Raw genomic sequence first — 20,584 nt, forward strand, 5'->3', positions numbered from 1 at the left:
CAAATCACTTAGTCTAATTATGCTCCATTTTATTCTTGTGATTTGAAATCATAATGAAATCTCTTTGTATATGCAGGTTTATCTTTTCCCAAGCAACTGCTACTAGTGTTAAGAATCAAAAAATTCCAGACTACTGGGGTCAAGAAATGTTAGGCCAGATTCTACCATCATCTCTGCTAAAGAACAAAACTAAATGACTAAATCAGGAAGTAGATAATAAAAGGCAGATCACATTTAGACAAAGACATGGTTACTTTTTTATTTGAAGAAAAAAAAAGTATGTTTTAATAAATACTGCGGAAACATTGACCAAACATACAAACTGACTTCAACATTTTAAAAAATGCAACGAAAGTTCTGCTTTATAACAGTTATAACTTATTTTCTTTTTACAATATTTAAATACAGAAAGCACTTGCCAGCTATTTTGTAATACTGCCCAAAGCATAATGCTGCATCAGTCAAAGCATATTATGTTGGTAAAACGTCTGTTATTTCATGAGAAATGGCTGGAATGGTATTTTCTTGCAGAGACAAAACAAAGTGCTTGTAAGACATAGAACTAAGTGTTGTAATTATCTTAATCTCCTCTCCTGCCACAATTTAATGGGAGCACAGCTTCAACACTTCAAAAATGAAGCTTTATCATTGGAAAGAAAGCTCGTTTTCAACAAGCGCCAACAATAAACAGGTCAGATCTGGTTTCTTCTCTGAAAGAAACTCTAAAAGGAACTGGTCGAAAAATATCTGTAAACTATTTTAAATGTTGATTCTTTTATGTAACTGCAATCAAGTATTGAACACGGGCCTTGGCAGAATCTGGTTAAGTGAGGTTTAGCAATCACTCTTTAGAAACGGCTAGCATAGTGTCAGAATGGACATTACATAATTTCCCTCTAAAAATTCTCTAAGGCTTGGACAAGAGGATCCCTCTCTTGTCATGTTCATTTAAGTAAAACGAAATGAACTAGCAGATCATCAGATGCTGCCAGCTTTGGAGCTTCACCTCCCAAACAATAGGCCTTTTGCTTTGTACTTTTGGTAACTTAATTCCAGACAGCTTACTCACAAACTGTGCTTTCTGCTACTATTCCTTCATTCCTTATCTCTTCAGGTGAAAATAGTACCTACGTTTTTTTCCCCTTGGATCATTCTATGACACCAAACCAAGACACCTTTTATTTGACTTTGCATTTTCATCAACGATGGCAAAAAAATCACAACCCTCTTTTCTAAACAGCGCACAAAAATATTACATTGAGCAATTTACCACTTTTTAATGACAATCACAATGATGAACAGAACCATCAGACTGAATAAAAATCGACACCATTTTTCTATTCAATGTATTCGATCTTTGTAGTGCCCGTCTGCATATCTTGCAAGACTGCAAAAGCCTTTCTTTAGAACCATCTCGCTCAGCTCTCTTCAGGAAGGCAAGATTTCAAAGCCTCACAAACTTTTCCTCTGGATATCCCATGGGTCCTGATATAATTTCCATTTTAATGATGAGCTAGGAGGAAATTAGATCACATCCTCTAGAAAACTAAATGCTAAGGTCACAGTGCCAGTTCCCCAATGAGGACGGTATATTAATATATACTTTTTGTAAAGGAGATTAAAACATTTAAAAATTAAATCAAAGTAGAGATTCATGAATAGATTACAACAAAGAAAACGATAACACAAGCACCATTCAGAGCGGGATTTTTCTTCTTGGAGGTACTCGCATTCCTCCTCATCTACCTCTAGATCATCTGAATCTCTCTTTTTTGGCATATTTTTCAAGTCACACTTCAGAACACTTCAATGTATTCACGTTTCACCACTTGTTCTACATGCCGAACCTAAGGACAGGATTCCAAAAAGATGAGCATCCTTTCAAATGCCTCCTAAGCCTCCAGAATATGTGACTTTGGCTGTGCACTTCATTCAGACTTCACCTTTTTGTTTTGTTGTGGTGTTTTTTACACTAGATTTCCTTGTCCTCATTAAAGATAATGGAAGATTCACATCACGGTGCAACTCTTCGCTTTGTCCTTTCGTAAGTCCGTAGCAACTGCTGAGAGTTCTGGTCTGCTGGGCATATGTGAAATCCGCTTTGTGGCCCTCTGTGATTTGTTCCGCTTAACGTTTTTATTTGTCTTGTTTACACATGCCAAAGTGGCAACATGAAAAATGTCTCTGACGCTATTTTCCGACTGTAATGCTGAGCATTCAATGTAAGTGGCAGCTCCAATCTGTTTGGCCATGTTTGCCCCCTGAGAAGTAAAAGAAGGGAATGTAATCAGCAATAAGTCTCTAAGGAAAGTAACAAAGTGTCCTCTAATACCACAAAATAATAACGCATCGCAAAACGTTTCTAATATGTTAACTGAATTTTCCAAGTGTTGCTGCAAAAAATACGAGTTTTAAATTTAAACTGCCTTATTTATTATTTCCTAAATATTTGCAGTCAGGATCGAGTTTTAGGATGTTCAATTATTATCACTCACTAGATAATGCTTGACATCCCAGAGGTGCTAAAGGCTGATCTAGTGTCATTGGGTCATTAATAAATGAGGAACCAATCATCAGTTAGTGTGAGGTGATTCAAAGAAGTACATTTTTATGATTCATCTTCAACTATCAACTGTAACCAGAGTACCTAGATACTTAAGTCTTCCAGGTCACATGAAAGTATAGAATTAGCCAGAAAATCTTTCTTAGTATTGGAAAAAGTCAGCTGAATGTAAATGCTGCATTTTCCACGTGGCTCTGGGAGGGGCGATTTGGCCCCTAGCCTGTTCCAGCACCTCACGAGGTGCTCAGTTCTCTTTTCTTGAGTGTATATGGCACTCAAGATGAGTCAATAGGCTACACAAAAAACAGGAGTAAGGGATGGAGTAGAGAATCAATTTTAAAATGTATGTAATCAAGTCTAAGGGCCAAAATAAATTGAGGAAAGGAATAATACTGTTATGACATCTATTACTTTAGTAAGTGCAAAATATATAATTTCTAAACATGGACCATACATCCCAGTGTACACAATAATAAAAATGTGTGCATCAAAACAGTTTATTAAATAACAAAATTCCCATTAATTAAAAATGCAATATAAAAAAGACTGCAGTATTTAAAATAATGAACATTAAAAAAAATTCTAACTTTCAACGTGAACTCTTTTTAGAACCTGGATGTATGTTTTAAGAAAATAAATTTCTGAAACCAATTCTCTTCCTTTCTAGATACTTAGAAGAAACACCTGAAGAAATGATGAATCTCTAAAAGATAGTTTTATGGAGTATTTTGTTTTAGTGGCAATGGCTTTTTTTTGTTTGTTTTTTTGATATTTTATTGTGCTGATGAGTGTAAAATAAGATAAACTCTCTTAAAGAGTGTTACTGATTTTGACCACATTCTCTCTTAAATCCAGTGGGAGTTACAGAACTATATAAGGTAGCATATGCTCCACTGTTTGTATACTCAGTAGTCAAATATCATGTAATTATCCTACTAAATGACATAGTGTTCATATTTTAAAAGATTTTTTTCCCAAAACTTGTCTTATTATGCATACAACATAAATCAATCCTTATGCAGTAAACTGCTAAAAAATAAACAAACAAACAAACAAACAAACAAAACATTGTAAAGATTTTGAGTGGGCCTAGCATCAAAGTATCATCATAATTTCAGCCAAGATGCCCCAGACCACTCAGGTGCTCACACTGCAGTCTTGACATTAATCCAAGCTATGGGCTTCCCTGAAGGAGCTTCCCACAGGCCCCAAAATACCAGCCACTTTTATCTATGTGTATACAGATGGCCACAATCTGGACTTTTGGTGCTCAGTCTGCATCTTGGCAAAGGGTCTTGCACCTGGGGTTGACCACTGGTTGAGCCTTGAGAAAAGTGGCTACTTTTTATTTTATTTATTATGAGTAATGATTCATTTCTGTCACTCTTTTTAAAATCCACATTGGCATGCAGGTGACATACATACCTGATCATAAGACACTGGTGTCTGTCTGTGATTTGAGAGTTCTACTAATGTACTAACATCTGTCCGAAGGTCAGATTTGCAGCCAACCATGAGCATTTTGGTGTTGGGGCAAAACTCCTGGATCTCACCTTTCCACTATTGGGGGGAAGAGAGAAAAAATTAAGAAAGTGCAGGCATCCACACAATGGAAAACAATTTCTCCACTGGCAGACATCGGAAATGGGACTCATATAGGGCATTTAAGAAAAAGTGTCACTTCAGATGAAGAAGCAAACTTGCATTTATCTTCTCAGTAGACATTAAGTTTTACTACTTTTTAAAGTGGATCCATTAGAGAAGGCTTATGTATATTAACTATTCTCTCTTTCTGTGACTCAGTATCTGTTCTATTGCGAGAGACTAGGGTGTTAGCAGAAGGTAGCTTCAATAATTTCTTAATTATTGGGGTATCTCTGAAAGATGATAAGTGCCTTAAGAATAATTAAATATTCTAAAAATGAGTGTATCCTCAGATATGTTGAGCTGACACTTCCTAGCATGGAAGGCTGGGAATAAGGCAGAGCGAAGACAAGCACAAGTATGCATGCACTGATCCCATCAAGAAAGAGCAGCTTTCATGTGATGAAATCTCCATTGAGTTAATAAACATAATATCCTGCCTTTAAGGAGCTTCCGTTCGAGTGGCTGAATCAACAAAGACCACAACATTGTAAAGTCCTGTCTCTTGGGCTATCTAGAAGGCATCTGGTCCTGTGGCTCATATGACCCTGAGTTAGTTTTAAGTTAAATAAGTTGTTAAATATTTCAATTTTAGTCCAATCTGGCTAGAAAAAATGATTAGTTAAGAAATATCTGACAGGGAATTCCAACTGTGCCCTTAAAGAGTAAACAGACAACTTTTTGTGGTTTCACTTCCTCAAGCTTGAGAAGACCATCAGGATGGGAGTTGGGAGTTCATAGTATTCATAAGAGAGCGATGCCTCTTGAGGAGGACACATTAGAGGGGCTGAGATCATTCGTTCCCGACTCTCTCTTCCCACATGCACGAATATGTACTAAGTGCTTTACCAAATATCATGGTGGTTACAAAGATGATTAAGACATAACTGTGCCTTCCACAAAGGAATTCATAGAAGAGTGGGGGTGACGAAGTCACATATTTAATACTAGATAAGAGGAACATCCTGCAGGAGCAATTTAAAAGACCACTAGAGAAGACATTTCTAGATCTAGAGGTATACTATGGACAATGAACTCTAGTCCAAAGCACACCAGTGGATTGAAGGTGTAATAAGAGCCTAATTTATCGTCCAACTCTTCCTTCCTTCCTACCTTCTAGAATTATTTAAGAGCATCTAGTACCATGTGCTAGATGGCACTGGAGTAAGAACTGGAAGGTAAATTTAAAAAAAAAAAGAAGAAGAAGAAGAAGAAGAATATGATCTATCCTGCTTTAAGCCACTCTGACCTCTTTGATATTCAAGGACTTAAAAAATTCACTTACTCAAGACAAATCATAGCAGGGGTTATTACGAGTCTTACACCTCACACGAATGTAAAACATACTCATTAATATCTTTAAGGCCAAAGTCACTATTCATTTGGTCTTAAAAGACGAAAGTGAAATAAAACAGGAGAGAGGCTTTTCATCATAAATTATGCATAACCTGATGCTACATCAAGTAAAAGCTCCAGTAAATAAGCAATTTCTTTTACTTACAGACAAGCACTGGACATGTCGTTATGCTGTTCTTCAGCTATGTAATGATTTTGGCTTCCCTCTGCATGTCTAGCAATTGTTTACAAAAACTGAAGACAGGAAAAGTGTATTCCTGCCTGAATCTGACAAACTTTAGCATTGTTTGCATTAAATACACATTACTCAAAATCGAAAGGAGTTAAAAAGTAAAAAAGAGCCTTTGATCTTTTAAGAAATTCGTATTTCATTAAATTGTTTGTCATGTTTAGTAGACAAGGACGATTCATCTTCAAACACTAATTTTATAAAGACACAAAAGACAAGCAGTCGAACATGATAGAGAAATAAATATAAACTGATAAAAACAAACGAAATATATAAATACTGACTTGGATTCAGCCACATCCTGTCTAAGCCTTTGTGCACAGAGAAGAGGGTGCTCTAGAAAATGGTCTGGTTCTGAAACCCCACAGTGCTCCAGGCCAGGTCTGAGATATCAGCTAGTGGCTAATATGTGCTGATCCATGGAAAAGCATATGCCTCCTGTAACAGGGGGCTAAGTCCTATACTGGTGGAGTCCAAGGAAAGCGCCTCCTTCCCATTGGCTTCCCCAGGACCCAGACACACCTGGAACAGTTTCCCTTCCTCTTGACCTCCCCCTGGTTCTGTCCAGAGCTTCCTCAGTTCCCTTCTCCACCTACACTACCTTACTTGCCTTTGCCTCCAAGAGCTGAGTGTGTGTCATCATCTAGAGCATGTTTACAACTACTGTTTTATTAATATCTGACATCTACCTGATCACAAGTCACCTTGTCTCATGTCTGGAAACACACCCCTCCCTATTCCTCCTATATTAGTTCAATTTCTGTTTCTAATAAATAACTTCATGAGCGAAACATAGCTGCTTCATTAAAACAGCTATTATTGCATTCATTTCACTATTTGAGTTGAGGTCAAATGTAAACCTGTAAACGAAGGCGTGATCTATAGGGAAAATGAAGGAAGGAAGGAAAAAAGGAAGACATGCAGTAATCTATATAATTACTTTTAGCTATACCATTTCCACCCAAAGGATAAACATAGATGTTCTTAAAAGGGTATTTTGTTTCTTAAAATGAAATACAATTTTAAGCAGTTTCATCATCAAAACTGGTGATACATATGTGTGGAAACCCTGTTATGTGACAGTGCCCTTTTTAGTGTTCTAACAATAAAATATATAGCCGAGTATTAACTAGAGTGTTGGAGCTCCCCAGTGGACCATGTGTTTCTATTTTATATATGGGTCAGTACTGAACTGTGTCATCGTTCCCCAGCACTTGCCTTTTTTAGGACACTGTCCAGAGTCTCTGGTCTACTGATGTCAAAGCAAATCAGCACGGCATCAGAATCTGGGTAAGAGAGGGGCCGGACGTTGTCATAATAAGGAGAACCTGAAAGAGACGAAGATATACAAGTTTTCAGATGAAAATCCCCTTTGTCGTGCATCAACTCTGCCCTTTTGCGTTAAATCCCATGAATGCCACATGACAAGCCCCACTCCCACCTCCTCTAATTCTTGATAATGAATGCAAACAAACAAGCCAAGCAATAATATATTCATTTCTACCAGAAGAAGAGTGAAGCCTCCCGAGTATCTGACCTGAATTCAAGGGGAGGAGCTAGGACCTTACGTTGAAATCTGCGCATTTCAAAGAGTAGATCCCAAGGCACCTGGATGAAGTGCAGAAGCTTCTAGAGTCAAATGGCCTGGAGTACAAGTCTACCTCCAATACTAAAAGTGGGCAAGGCAGGCTTGTGCTTTAGGACTCTGCACCTGATTCTTCATTCATAAATGAAGGTGAAAACATTATCTACCTGGGAACAAATAAACCCAGGCAGGTCCTGGCATTTAGTAAGTGATCAGTAAGTAGTAACTGTGGTTATGGCTGTATCGCTGCTATTAAAAGCTGAGTGGCAGCATGGACCATAAATGGAGCTACTTCTTAGGAAAGTGACAAAAACTCGAGATCACTCTGATGATCTCGATGTGTGGGGGAAGGAGGAAAAGGGTAGATTCGGCTATTCAAAGAGAACCACAGTAAACCACAACTATGCCACCCTGTCTCAAAGTTCCAAGTTTGGATAAGCCATTGACCTTTGAGCTTATACAGACTCTCTTGCTGTTACAACCACAGCATGTAATAAATGCTATATTGGATCTTGTCACTTTTGTACACAGTTCCATCTCTGAGAGTGACACCAAGGCATGGTCCAAGGATCCTGGCCTGAGTTAAATCTAGGGCACACTAAAGATTCAAGTTCCAGTCAACCGATTTAACCACAGAACCCTCTAGTTGCTTAGGAAAGTTCTCCTTCAAGAATCCCAAAATGTGGGCAATTATATGAGGCCAATTATTATCAAATGGTGTGACTATAAAATTAAATACAGCTTGCCAACACTACGTATTTTTTTAAAATCATTTTCAGTATACTGACATTTCACAGGCATAATATGAAAATCATTTTACTAGGGAAAATATATACATATATATGTATCTGCCTCCAGAGTAGAGAAAAAAAATCTAAGCCACCAAAGTCTTTTTGAAACCCAATTTCATTTTGACACCACCTTCCATTTCTAACAGAAAAACATGACATGTTGTCTCTTGATAAATCAAAACCTTGATAGTCAAAGTCAGGAGGAGAGAAAGACTAAAGCAGCTTTCAAAATAATCTTTTACACTTCTATCAAAACAAAAAAATTTTATTTTGTTCTTGAGATATAGAGGTTGGTTAGGGTGCATCAGCCACTGTGGTTAGGGTGCATTGCCCTCTATTCACGGTGTATTCTGGGTCCCAAGCATTCATTAAGGAACTCCAGGATCACTGTGGCCTTTTCACTAGCTGCTTTAGGAATGGAGAGTGACAGCTTTAAGCCAGGTGTGTCTACCTAACTAGGAAAAAGAGAATGTTGTAGGAATCAGGAAAGAAAGTGTGAATAGGTACAAACAATCTAAGCCAGAGTTTTTCCTGAGCTGCGGCTTCCTACCTGCATCTGGATTCAGGACCCTGACAAAGCAGACTGATAACTGAATGACATTTTCCCAAATCTTAAAGAGTTTAGAGTATTTTTTTTTTTTTAAATCAAGTCATTTTAAATATTAAGGCATGTTAGAATGAGGACATCTCTGAAAATGACAAGCTGTGGCCCCTGCCTTGCAGCCCCTTAAAGAAATCTGAGGTTAAGGGAATAATTCACAAATAATTCACTAATCTAAACATCATTGAGAGGCATCAGAAATGAGATGGTATATCACTCTATATGGTGGATATAGTGGTATTTTTCTATTTGTTCCGTGAAATTCTGACTTCCTCAATTGTAACCTCTCCTGTTTCTGTGTCCAAAGTGTAACTTTGACACAACTGCTGTAAACATTAGGGAATCTCTTTCCAAACATGGAGTCATAAAATTCCAGATCACAGTGTGAAAATCCAAACATCGGCCATGTACATGAGGATTTCCTCTGCTCTTCAAAGTTAGGTGGTTAGCTGGCCCCAAATCCAGAAATGAGAGCTTTCCAACAACGAGGACTGTCAGAAACTCAACCAGGCTTCAGAACCTCTGGTCTTGGAAATCACTCATTTTAGGAAAGACAATTATCCCACTGTGGATACTTTCCAGTCTCAGTCAGACCTGAACTTGGGAGTACAGGCATCTTCAGGTGCCTTATTCCTTCAGGACAAGACTTGTGACTAGATGAGAGTTTTCACTACTATTCTCAGGTCTGCAACTACTTTGCATAACAATGGAGACCATCTTTTCCAAAAACAAAATTTAGGAAAGACAGCTATAGAATTACAAAGGTGTTAAAATACACTAAGTAAAATTGGGACTACAAAGAAAATAGTTTCAACCTTTAAGTCACCACGTGGCTGCGGAGAGTACTCCTCCCTCCCTTTGTGTACTGGGTTTCCTTCCCCCACTCATTTCATGGCCACAAAGGGGATCTGGCTTTGTGTTCTGCCCTCTGTCAAGGCTGGAGACTCTTGCTTACTAGAACCAATCAATCTGCCTTCTGTCCAAATATCTGAAAAATTTTGACACTGGCCTAGTTTAAAATGAAATAGAATTGGCAAGTTACACTACATTCTTATAGAGGCTTGTTTCTGCTTGTGTTTTTCTTTGGTTTAATATTTTGAATGAAAATACATATGTACATAAAGGTTCATGAAAAATAAACCACTTTGCTTGTTGGGATAAAGAGGTAACTTTTAAGAGCTTTGACAGGAGCTCATTAGGAATAATCTTGTCCTATTATTTTTGTTAATGAACGGCTCATTTTGATCAACAGGAGTATCAGAAGGTAGTGCTAAAACCAATCCCCACATTTATGAGTTATAATTTATCTAACCACTAACTACAAAAGTAATTTGTTATTAAAAATAACAAAACCGTGTATTCATTATACTTTTTGATGGGGTAAGTTTAAAACTCTTTTTGGATAGGAAAGTCTATTGTCTTTATTTTTTTCATAGTTAGAAAAAAAAAAAAAGGTCGATATAGAATTATTAAAAAATTATCCTACCAGAAAAAAAAATCTAACAATTCATCAGCTAAGCAGGACCTTCAGGGAAAAAAATCCTGTGTAACTTGATAGTGTTTGCTCTGTGTTTAAGCACTTTGAATTCTGCCCTGTTCTCTTCTACAAAGCCCAAGCTACTGCACAAAAGAAAGCAACCACTGGAGAGTGCACGGTGCAATCACAGGCATGTGTGGGATAAGTCACTAGCCAGGAAAAAATGAAGAGGAATTCCAAGAATGGCCCTCTGAGTGAGAAGCAACAGGGGAGGCAGAAATGACACCAAAAAAAGGAGCGGGGAAGGTAAGCCCATAAAATAGCCCTTAACTCTTACATCCCTCCAGAAAAGTCTTAAAACATTCTCTTAAGCCAAGCGGCAAAACGTTACCTTTGTGATAATCTATCTATCTATCTATCTATCTATCTATCTATCTATCTATCTATCTATCTATCTATCATCTATCTAGATGCATATGAAAAGCTTCCAGAACTGTAGAACTGAACACAAAAAAGAGTGCTAGACATTTCTCACCATGTAGGAAAGTACTGAACTTTAACTGCAGTAAGGTACTGATGTATATACTCTAGTACCCAAAAATGTACTAGCTAAATTCAGTAACTCTAGGTACTGGTACTGAGCTTTCTCAAATAAAACTCTTTCACGTGAAGCATGTGAGGGCTTCACGCACATGGAAATCTCAGGTGCAGTATTTTTATTATACTGCATGAAACTTTAAGCACACAGCACTATTCCAAAGTCCTTTCTAATTAACCTATCAGATCATCAAGAGAAAACCAGGAAAAGTTCATATTGTAAAGAAACAACTACTCCACATATGCTAAATGTGTGACTCTCTTCATGCCATCCCCACAAAAAAACACCCTCAGTTAAAGGGCTTTGCTCTTAGCTTGGGTGTAGTTTAGAATACGTGCACATTTGTGGTTCTCTGAGTTCCTCAAGTTTGGCAAACATCAGCAAAGTTCTAAAAGGCTTTTGAAACGTCAGGTCTACCCATCTTTGTCTTCGAGGTCATTAAATCTGGGTGAGAGCAGTATTTCCAGGCCAAGATCAGTCACAAAGTGCCTCACCCAGAAACTAATTCTGCAGACACATACCTGCCTGCTTCCGTCATCCTTTCACAAAGATAAAATATACCATATATGTACATCATTAAACGTATATGTAAGAAGATCCATGCCCAAAAGGAAGGCTTTAGAGAACCTTTTGCGAAACTTGTTCAAACACTGTGAGGTTCTATAGGAGTCTGAGAACTGAAAACTCTTCTAGTTGAATACTTCATAATATTATACTTTCTTTTCTTGAAACTTAAATTGAAAAACTGCCCTTTTCCCCATAAGAAATTCCTACCCAAAACAATAAAATTAGGAATGTTGAATATTGTTGGCAGAAAAAAATAGGTTATCTTTCGTTATTTTTAGTGACCGCCAAGAAAACATCTGTACCAAAGAGCAGCTAACATGCGAGACTGTGATCACTCAGTTATTTACCAGATTCCATTTCCTCATGCCTCCTCTACTCAGACTGAATGCTTCAAATTAGCAACAGTCTCAACAATGTGAATCAAGTCCCGGCAGAACTTTTGTGTCTGGCTCAGAACAAGACTCTGCTGAACTTTTTCCCCAAGCAGTCTGACCTGCAAATGCCATGCCAGCAAATATGCAACAAACATTTCCAGGAAGGACATTGTTTGTTTCCTCTATAGGTTCAGATTAACAGGAATTATAAACACATTTAATAAATATGTGGGGGGCATTTTTGCATTTCTGTAACAACAGAATCAGTATTTTTAATTTCTAGGGGTAACACATATTCACAATTGGAAAGTCAAATAAGATTGCTATTTGGGGGCTGTAAATAAAGCTTTAGGGTTCTTTAAACTCCTAGTCTTATTGAGATACTTAAAAAAAAAATGTGAGAATCCAAGTATTCTCCTTAACGTGGAACTATAGTAAGACACAGGTCTTTAGGGATAAGAATAGGCATGTATAATTTTTTAAAAATTACATTACATCCAGTAACAGATTAAATATTTTATGTTCCGTATAATACTTGATTCCTTGAAGAGTCACATGAATGAATCGCTTTGCCACATACTATGTCATCAGGGTCATTTTTCAAAACCAATGTGCACAACACCTGGCCAACCTTCTGAGGCCACTTACATTCCATGTCAATAAAACTTGTTTTGTCAAGAGGGAGGGAGGAGGGATGTGTTTCTGAGTAAAGCTGCCAATATGTGTAACTGAGAAGACATTAAAGGGCATCAGAACATGGCTGAGACACAACTAATTCATTTGGCACAGCCTACCAGGTACCACGAACTGATTGAAGAAACTACTGATTCTCAGCATTAAATAGGGTTTAAGATTTTTTTAAAAAATCTAAAGAGATACAGATTTAGAAAGAGAATTTATACTTTTTTGGATCCATAGTTTAAATTGAAATTGTTGCACAGCAGACAAGTCTCCAAATGTAGTTTTACATACTGCTTATTGGAAATCACCTAAACTCAAGAGCAATCTGTTTTGCCTTAATCCCTATTTCCCACAAAGTTTCAGGGTGAAAACTCAAGAGTTGGACCTGGTTTTGAAACTCTAAGCTCCTAGGGATCATTATTACTACCTTATAATTTAACTGGTTTTCTGTGATTTTGCCTTTGATAGTCCCATCGCAAGCACCCACGTGTCTTTGGCTTGTCAATTCTCACCCTCTTTCTTTCTCTAACAAGATTAATTTAAGTTAGACTTCTCCAACTTTCAGAATCTTGTTTTCCCCAGTAGCCATTAAAAGGAAGCCCATTTCCAAGTGGGAGGGATGTTAAGGACTTCTTAAGATCTGAGTCAACTTCTAGAGATAAGGAATTGTGGTGGGCTTCAACAAGCAATGAGTCACAAGACAGGGGCTTGGGCTGGCCCCAGTGACTTTCAACAATTCCTTGGAAGTCAGCAGTTCTTTGGATCTTCTCATTGCTGAGTAAAACAGCTTTGAAATCTGGAGACTCATCCTCCTAATAAAGGAGTACTATAGCATAGCACCAAAGATAAGACTATTAGTACCTCCAGGGCAGGAGCTGCTCTTATTCAGCCTTGCACTGACCCCTCCCTGCTCCCACAGCATCTAGCAGAGTTCCTATACAGAATACTTAAAAAAAAAAAAATGCTTATTGGTTTTATAATCATTTCTATATGTCTTGCCTTAGTGTGTTAACTTACAGGCTAAATTACAAAAAAAAGACCAGTGATCTCTTTTGAAGCTGCTTTTCTGAATTAATTATACTCTAATCTCCAACACAGCTGAAACATTTCCATCCCAATGAAGAAATATTTCAAGAGAGTGCTTGTCATCGAGACCATTCTTAAAACTTGATGTATAAGCTACAAATAAAACAATAGAGAAACTTATGTTTGCAGAAGTTTGTCCTTAAAGTCAGGCCATGAGTAATTAAGATTTTTCTTCCCTCCTTTTCCTTCAAATGTAAAATTTAAAGAATACTACATTCTCTGCTAATAATGCTAAAAATTAATACAGGAAGTGCTAACTTTAGCACTGGGGCCTAAAAGAAGCTTGTATCATGACAAGATTCAAAAGTGTGCTCGTGAGGCAATAACATAGTTATTTTGAGAGAATTTTAGCAGCAGAATTGAGTATTTTAAAATTCTTTATATACCTTAAGTAAAATGTACATTAACTTGCCTTGGCTAAAGCTTGCATGAATGATTATTGTGCCCTAAATCTCACCTGCTGGAATTACACTGCAATCAAATCACTTAGGAAAAGATATGGTAATCCTTAAATGACTAAGTTTTTGTTATCAGTAGGCATTTGGCTCCATGCTAAGAATTGCTTCCATTGCTTGGCAAATGTGGCAGATTCTGAAGCACATATTAAACTACTTTGGTCTTACCAATCACTTCAAAATGTTGAAACAATGACCCATGGTTTTGTAGAAACTCATTGAGTGAATCTGAAAATCACTCAGAGCATTTCTGCAACTAATAATAAAAATGTTATTAAAATATAAAAAATAAAAAAAAATCTTATCAATGAAAAGGGAATACTTCTCATTAAAATCAAGTAATTATGGATCTGTATCCAAAGATTAACTTAACTTAAAAAGTACTCTCCCTCCTTTGGAGGATTCACAAAGTAATTAGTTAAAAGAAATTTTTGTTTACTTTTAGGGTGGCTGGAGTGACTTTAAGCAGCTCTCAGAAATCAACTGGCAAATTGCCACTGTGGTTGCTTTACCTGGGCTGTGCACTGGGAATGAGAGAGAGAGGAGCTGTTTCCTACCTGAGTTGGGGGGGCGGGGAGAGGGGGTTCTATCGGCACTAAGGATATCCGACAGGTGGAATGGGGCACTTGGGTTCGAAATCCTGACAAAATTGGCTCATCATACATTGAATGAGCTACCCTAAGTGGGGAGAGCTTCCTTCTTCCCACTTCCTGCCCCATTAGCATCATATGACTCTTAGGAGGCAGGGCCATATTTTAATTAACATTGCAAATCTAAGGCCTAACAGAGGGGCTGCACATAGTAGGTGCAAAAAGAGGGGAGTGAGAGAGAATGAAAGGCACTGATAAGTTTCTGTGCCTCAAGAAGTGGGGAATGAATAATCAATCTTCTTTCCGCCTGGTACAAAGAGGCCCCATTAAATCTATTTCCACTTGATGTTCTTTCCTACACCCAAATTGGCAGTTTTGCGTATACATATCGTATGACTATGGGGGGAAAAAGGAGACCACTTACGAGAAGCCTTCCAAGTACAGAAGCCAGTAACAGAAGAACTGCTTGTCTCCTAAACGTTTGCTTCTCTTCCAGAAGGCTAAAGAGAACATGAATGCCACAGAACAAAGTTTATGTCATCTCTCTCCCTATGTAAGTTAGGCACACCTAATTTTTCCTATAGCACTCTCTAACTTTCCCAAAGTTCTAGAAAAAAAAAAAAAATCCGACATTTAGGACTTCAGAAACTTGGCTTAGATCTTATCTCCAGAGTTAAGTTGATAGCAGCTGGAAAAAAATAAATGCATCAAGAAGCATCAGGTATATGCAATTATTTTCACAACTAAACAAATGTCTTAGTGGACAAAGAAAATGTCAAACATTTGTCAAAAAAATAGTCCTGTTCAGAAATTTGCTACAAAAGCTTGAGATGTAATGGAGAAATGTTAAAGACACTTGAAACGGTTAGTTGCTGATGCAATGGTTCTTGCAAGATAGTATTTTGCTCATGAATAACAAACCATTTTTTTTATTTTAGTGGAAACAGTTTATTCTTAGAATTTAAGCAATGCTTGATGACTGGGTTTAACTAACTAACATTTTGCCTCACAAACAACATAATGGGATTCTAACTAATTCCCTTATGCCTTTTTCCATTTGTATAAATCTAAATTCAAACAAAGATTTCATTACTGAATAATTCTGCTGTGATATTTTCTTAATCACAGTTTTTTCAAATCTTTCTATCTTAGTTAAACATGCATAGGTTTTGTTTCATTAAATAAAAATACAAGTGATTACCTCACTACAGACTTCATTTTAGGTGATTATCTTTAATTTGATGAAAGGCAATGTTTATAAAATTGCCATTCTTTGTACACGGGCAATTCAGTGGTAATAAATATCAAGGAATCTCATCTCCTTGCAAACTATGCATATGATTATTCATTTGTTCATGCAACAGATTTTATTGTATGAATACTGTGAACAAGGTATGATGCTATGTGTGCAGAGACTACAAACCATAGAGTCTGAGTTATACACTTGAAAATATCTTAAGTGACATTCATCTGCACAACCTTCAACTACAAACTGCCCATATTTTGTTTGTTTTCTAGCTTTTGAAAAACAATGTGATTTTTTTTTCTCCTAAAAAAAAAAAAAGCAATTTAGCCCTTTGGGCACCTAATCTAAAATCTCTGTTGGTGGTCCTGTGTCTCTTGAAGCTGGAGACGGGATGTATAATCTAGCATTCCTATAAGCCCATCCATGCCCCTCCCCTACACAAATGAGTCTCCTTCCTAAATCCACCAGGAAGCAGTGGCTCTGTTCAGAACCTGGCTTGCTTTGTGGGTGGTGAAAACCCCAGCATGGGATCCACTGGGACTGAGAGCTGAAGCCAGCCAAAATCCTGGGAAATGAAAAGAATTGCTTGCCCAGTGTACTACAGCCAAGAATCCTACAGCTGAGAGAAATCCTGAACATTTTCTAGCTCTCTATCCCTCTTTCAGATAATGAAATGAAACTCAGGGAGGCAGGGGGTTTGCACACAGAAATCCGTGGTAACCAGCAGCTAAGCTCTAAATACAGCTTCCTATCAATGAATGACTGGATCAGACTCACAGACCCCACGCCTAAATACTTATGCATTGGGTCCAAACAGGGCTTGGAGGCAGGGAGTAGAGGTGCTAAATGTTGGTACCAAACCAGTTGTCCTGCCCACTAGGTATAAGGAATATCACGATGTGTGGGAATTAAAGCCCATTAAGTATTAGGCTCTGTAACAATTCTGACGATATTAACTACTACAAACAAACAAACACACACTAGAATATTATCAACACCAACACCTTCCCTATAGTTGCGAGACTGTGCGTGCAATCCCCAGTACAAAACACGGTGAGGTCCTGGCTCTGCTGCCCTTGGCGAGGCTCCGGGAAGAGCCTTGAGTATCCCGGGAGAAACAAAATAGGCGCTTCTCACTGGAGAACTCAGAGCATCTGGCATCCACCATGAGAGGCGCTCGTGCGAGATTTCCCGCTTGCCTTTGTGCATGGACTGCCTCTGGCGATCCTGTCAGTCTGGTTCCTCGTGCTGGCAATTCCCCTGCGTCCCTCTGGAGCTCCAGAGGTTAAAGCCCAGGGTTGTAGGGAACTCGTACAGCACAGAAGTACCTCCACGAGGCCACTCCCTGCTGAGTACAGCTCCATCTCGGAGCCTCTCTGCCTGACAGCAAAACCTGCGTGTTGGCACTTGCGCGCTAGTTTCACCGGGGATTTGGCTCAGTTCACGGGTGGAAGCCCAGGTCTCTGCTAAGCTCCCAGACCTACGCCAGGGGCCTTCACTCAGTCTCCTCATTGGTGGCTCCTCCTCCAGAGGCAACATCCTGGTTGGAAATCGCACTCCTTCGCCCCCCTGCAACGCACACAGGAGCAGCGGGTGCCAGGATCCCCAACCAGATTCCAGACGGTGCCCCCGCCCCCACCGCGTTAGACTCAGACGGAACTCCGAGTAACCTCGCGGTGAAAGCCTCCCACCCCCACCCCGCCACAGGGTACCAGGCCCTCCCTGACCACTGTGCGCCAGGTAGCTGGGTGGACGCGTGGGAATGCGATAACCCGGCCTTGAACCCCAGACCCTTGAAAATAATTCACTAGGACGCCAATAATTCAACTGGACGGATAGGTCAAAGGCGAATAGTGCAGCCCGCAGCCTTCCAGGCTGGCGGATCATGATGCAATAAGGGTCAGGAGGGAATGGCATAGGTGGGAGGCGGGGGCGAAGGGAGCTCGGATCTGCAGGTCCGCACTGAGGTGGCGATGGCGGCGGGTAGCGCGCAGTGGAGGCCTGGGGACCTGCGGGCCGCGTGCGGTCCGCGCCGCCAGCGCATTCCTGGCTGTAGGCGTCACCAGCGCAAAGGCTGCCTGCTCTCACTTAACCCCCCTCCCCCCTCCCAGGGCGGGATCCGCACCGTAACGGCGTCGCTTCGGGATTTTCTCCCACCTCTCACTTCTCAACACCCCCGCCGCTCTCCGCCTCCAAGAAAATCAGCAGGTTAGATCCTGGAGGGGCGCTAGCCCGGAGCCAAGTGGTTCCGAGGCGGCGCATGCAACACCCCAACATTGGGCCACGTAGGCAGCGTCAAGGCGACTCAAGAGCAGCCCCGCGAGCCAGCTGCTCCTTGGCCACTAGGCTACAAACGGCTCCCACCGTGGGGTCACCCTACGGGCAAACAGCGCCCTTCTCTCCCCACTGCCACACCCCTCCCCCCATCCCCACTGTCCTGCCCCGCCCCCACCCAGCAGGGACCTTGGAATCCCTCGGAAAAGGCAGCGTTAACGGAAGGGCGCAGAGCGCTGGTGGCGCGCGGGGCTGGAGCTGACAGTGTGCCTGGCGCGAGGTTCCGAGACCCACCACGCACCCCGGAGCGGCTGGAAATCCGCCCCAAGCGCCACGCGGTCCAATGACTCTCTTACCCGAAGTGTCCCACAGGCTCAACTCTATTCTTTGTGTGTCGATTTCAAAACTGGCCGTGTAATTCTCAAACACTGTAGGGACGTAATTCTGGACAAACAAAATGGACAGAAGGAAAGAGGGCAAAGAGGTTATCTTAAAACGCACGACACTCGCAGAATACCCTCCTTCTGAAAAAACTGCTTCCCACTCCTCGGTTAGAAAATAAAGCAAAAACCGGCACGCACCAGGTCACACGCTAAACATGCGGACCTTTACCTAAACCCCTGGCTCCCCACTCGCCCCACCCGGCTCTCCTAGACAGGAGAATCCAAATGTCCCAGCCCCAGATTCTGCACACATGACCGGACAAGTTTCAGAAGCTAACAGCAGAATGTGCAAGCGCGTCCCAACCCCTAAACGCTTCCAGCCCACTTTCCGTCTCCGGGCAGTCTAACCACGGGGAAAAGTAGTAAGGGGTAAGGAAGATGGCTTTAAAAAGAAAAATGGAAGAAGGGATTAAAGCAAAGGGAAACCCACCTGGAGGCGGGGGATCCCGTGGGCCGCCCCCCTCCTTTAGGCCCGGGCGGGCCACACTCACCTCGGGGAAGCAGTCTTTGGCGAAGACATGCAGCAGCGCGGTTTTCCCACACTGACTGTCTCCCACCACTACTATCTTGCATTTCACGTTCTGATTAGGATCCATGATAGATTTACTGGATAATTTCTGGCTGGCTCTTCTCTCCTTCATTGATCTTGCCTTATTTTCTCTTGGAACAGGAATTTTCTCTTATGGGGGAAAAAATATATATATGTATATATATTTCTCTCTATATAAAAAAAGCAGATATAAAAATAAATCGCAAGGCTGGTGGGAACCCGCACAGATGAGGAGAGCTGGAGGAGCAGGCTCGTTACTCCCCTCCAATAAGTTTTATGCCTGACTCCACACGGCGCACCCCAAGTCCAATTCCGATCCGACTGCTTTGTTTCACGCTCTCTGCGCGGCTTTATACGCTCGGCCTTCCAATCCTCTTCTTTCTCAATGAGAGAAGGAAACTGATCCGCCTCCTCCCCTTTTATGGAGCCTGGGAGCGAGCGCTGTCTCGTTACTTGACGAAAATGTAAACTGCGCCCTCTAGGGTGACGGTGCGGAATCTATTTCCAGACCAAGGCTCTGGTACAACTTGAAGACTTCAAGGAAGCTTTGCTGATAAATGGGACTGTACAAGTCAAGGAGGAGATAGGAAACTGAATCTGTGTGCATATTGATTTTTACTAGAATTCCTTGAAAAAGAAAAAAACAACGTTTTAATAGGAGCTGATCTACAGAAGCTCTATGAACCTTTATGAAAGCAAAAAAAGTTACCCAAGTTAGTACACAGTTATAAAACATAAGAAGCAAATCTTGAGTGCGGAAGAGTTAAGTGGTTGTATTTTGTAGGGGAAAAAAATGGTTTGTCTCAGGAATATAGACCGTAGCAGAGTAGCTAAGCCAGGTTATGTCAAATGTGGGAACTGGCTTGCCTGGGTCACAGTAATAGACTAGCTTCTGAAACTTGTCAGTTTCAGTTACTCGGAAGAAGGCAGAAAGGTTTTGAGAGTGGGTAGGGAAGGTAGGGACAGAAAATAAAGGTGGAAGATGTTCATAACTGAATGACAAAAGCCATTGGAAGCTCAACTCTACTGCACTGGGAACCCAAACACAGAAGATCAACCACTGCCTCTTTTGTGATGAGGAGACTGGGTAGGAGGGATTCTGATCCTGCCCTTTAATTCCTTTATCTGTAGACTCTCTTAAACCCCTGAATCCCCACTCGTCCCACCCTGCTCTCCTAGACAGGAGAATCCAAATGTCCCAGCCCCAGGTTCTGCACACATGAATGGAATTGAAATACCTTACGCTGGACCTAGAAAACACAGTTATGTTTAGCTGAAAAATACAGGTACAACCTTCCACTCCACCCCACCCCTCCTCTGCATCCATACCCCTACCCACCCACCTCAAAAGTCTCCGAGAGATCAAAATTGGTCCATGCATATGTTCTCTTTTCCTTATGGAAAGTTCTTCTTTTGTCATCTTCATCTCCTGGACTCCAAATTGTCAGGAGTTTTCAACTATCTAGTTGTAGTA

At 40.4% G+C, this 20,584-nt stretch overlaps 1 protein-coding gene across 1 annotated transcript; it reads right to left on the bottom strand.

Moving 5' to 3' along the window:
• Positions 1–233: 233 nt before the first annotated feature.
• RND3 (Rho family GTPase 3) lies at positions 234–19,488 on the bottom strand. Its single transcript, XM_039855861.1, has 5 exons — positions 19,052–19,488; positions 18,474–18,561; positions 7,011–7,120; positions 3,989–4,123; positions 234–2,261 (listed from the first exon to the last, which is right to left on the bottom strand). Exons 1-5 carry the CDS (start codon positions 19,199–19,201, stop codon positions 2,010–2,012), a joined length of 735 nt encoding a protein of 244 aa, XP_039711795.1. The 5' UTR covers positions 19,202–19,488; the 3' UTR covers positions 234–2,009.
• Between the last annotated feature and the right edge of the window lie 1,096 nt (positions 19,489–20,584).

The sequence above is a fragment of the Pteropus medius genome, unplaced genomic scaffold, assembly GCF_902729225.1.
Source record: "Pteropus medius unplaced genomic scaffold, Ma_sr-lr_union100, whole genome shotgun sequence".
Classification (NCBI taxonomy): domain Eukaryota; kingdom Metazoa; phylum Chordata; class Mammalia; order Chiroptera; family Pteropodidae; genus Pteropus; species Pteropus medius.

Coding starts and splice junctions, on each gene's coding strand:
- RND3 (XM_039855861.1), bottom strand. CDS start 19,201: ATGAAGGAGAGAAGAGCCAGCCAGAAATTATCCAGTAAATCTATCATG. Junction 18,562..19,051: donor CCAAAGACTGCTTCCCCGAG/GTGAGTGTGGCC, acceptor TTGTTTGTCCAG/AATTACGTCCCTACAGTGTT. Junction 2,262..3,988: donor CACCAGTGTCTTATGATCAG/GTATGTATGTCA, acceptor TTTACTTCTCAG/GGGGCAAACATGGCCAAACA.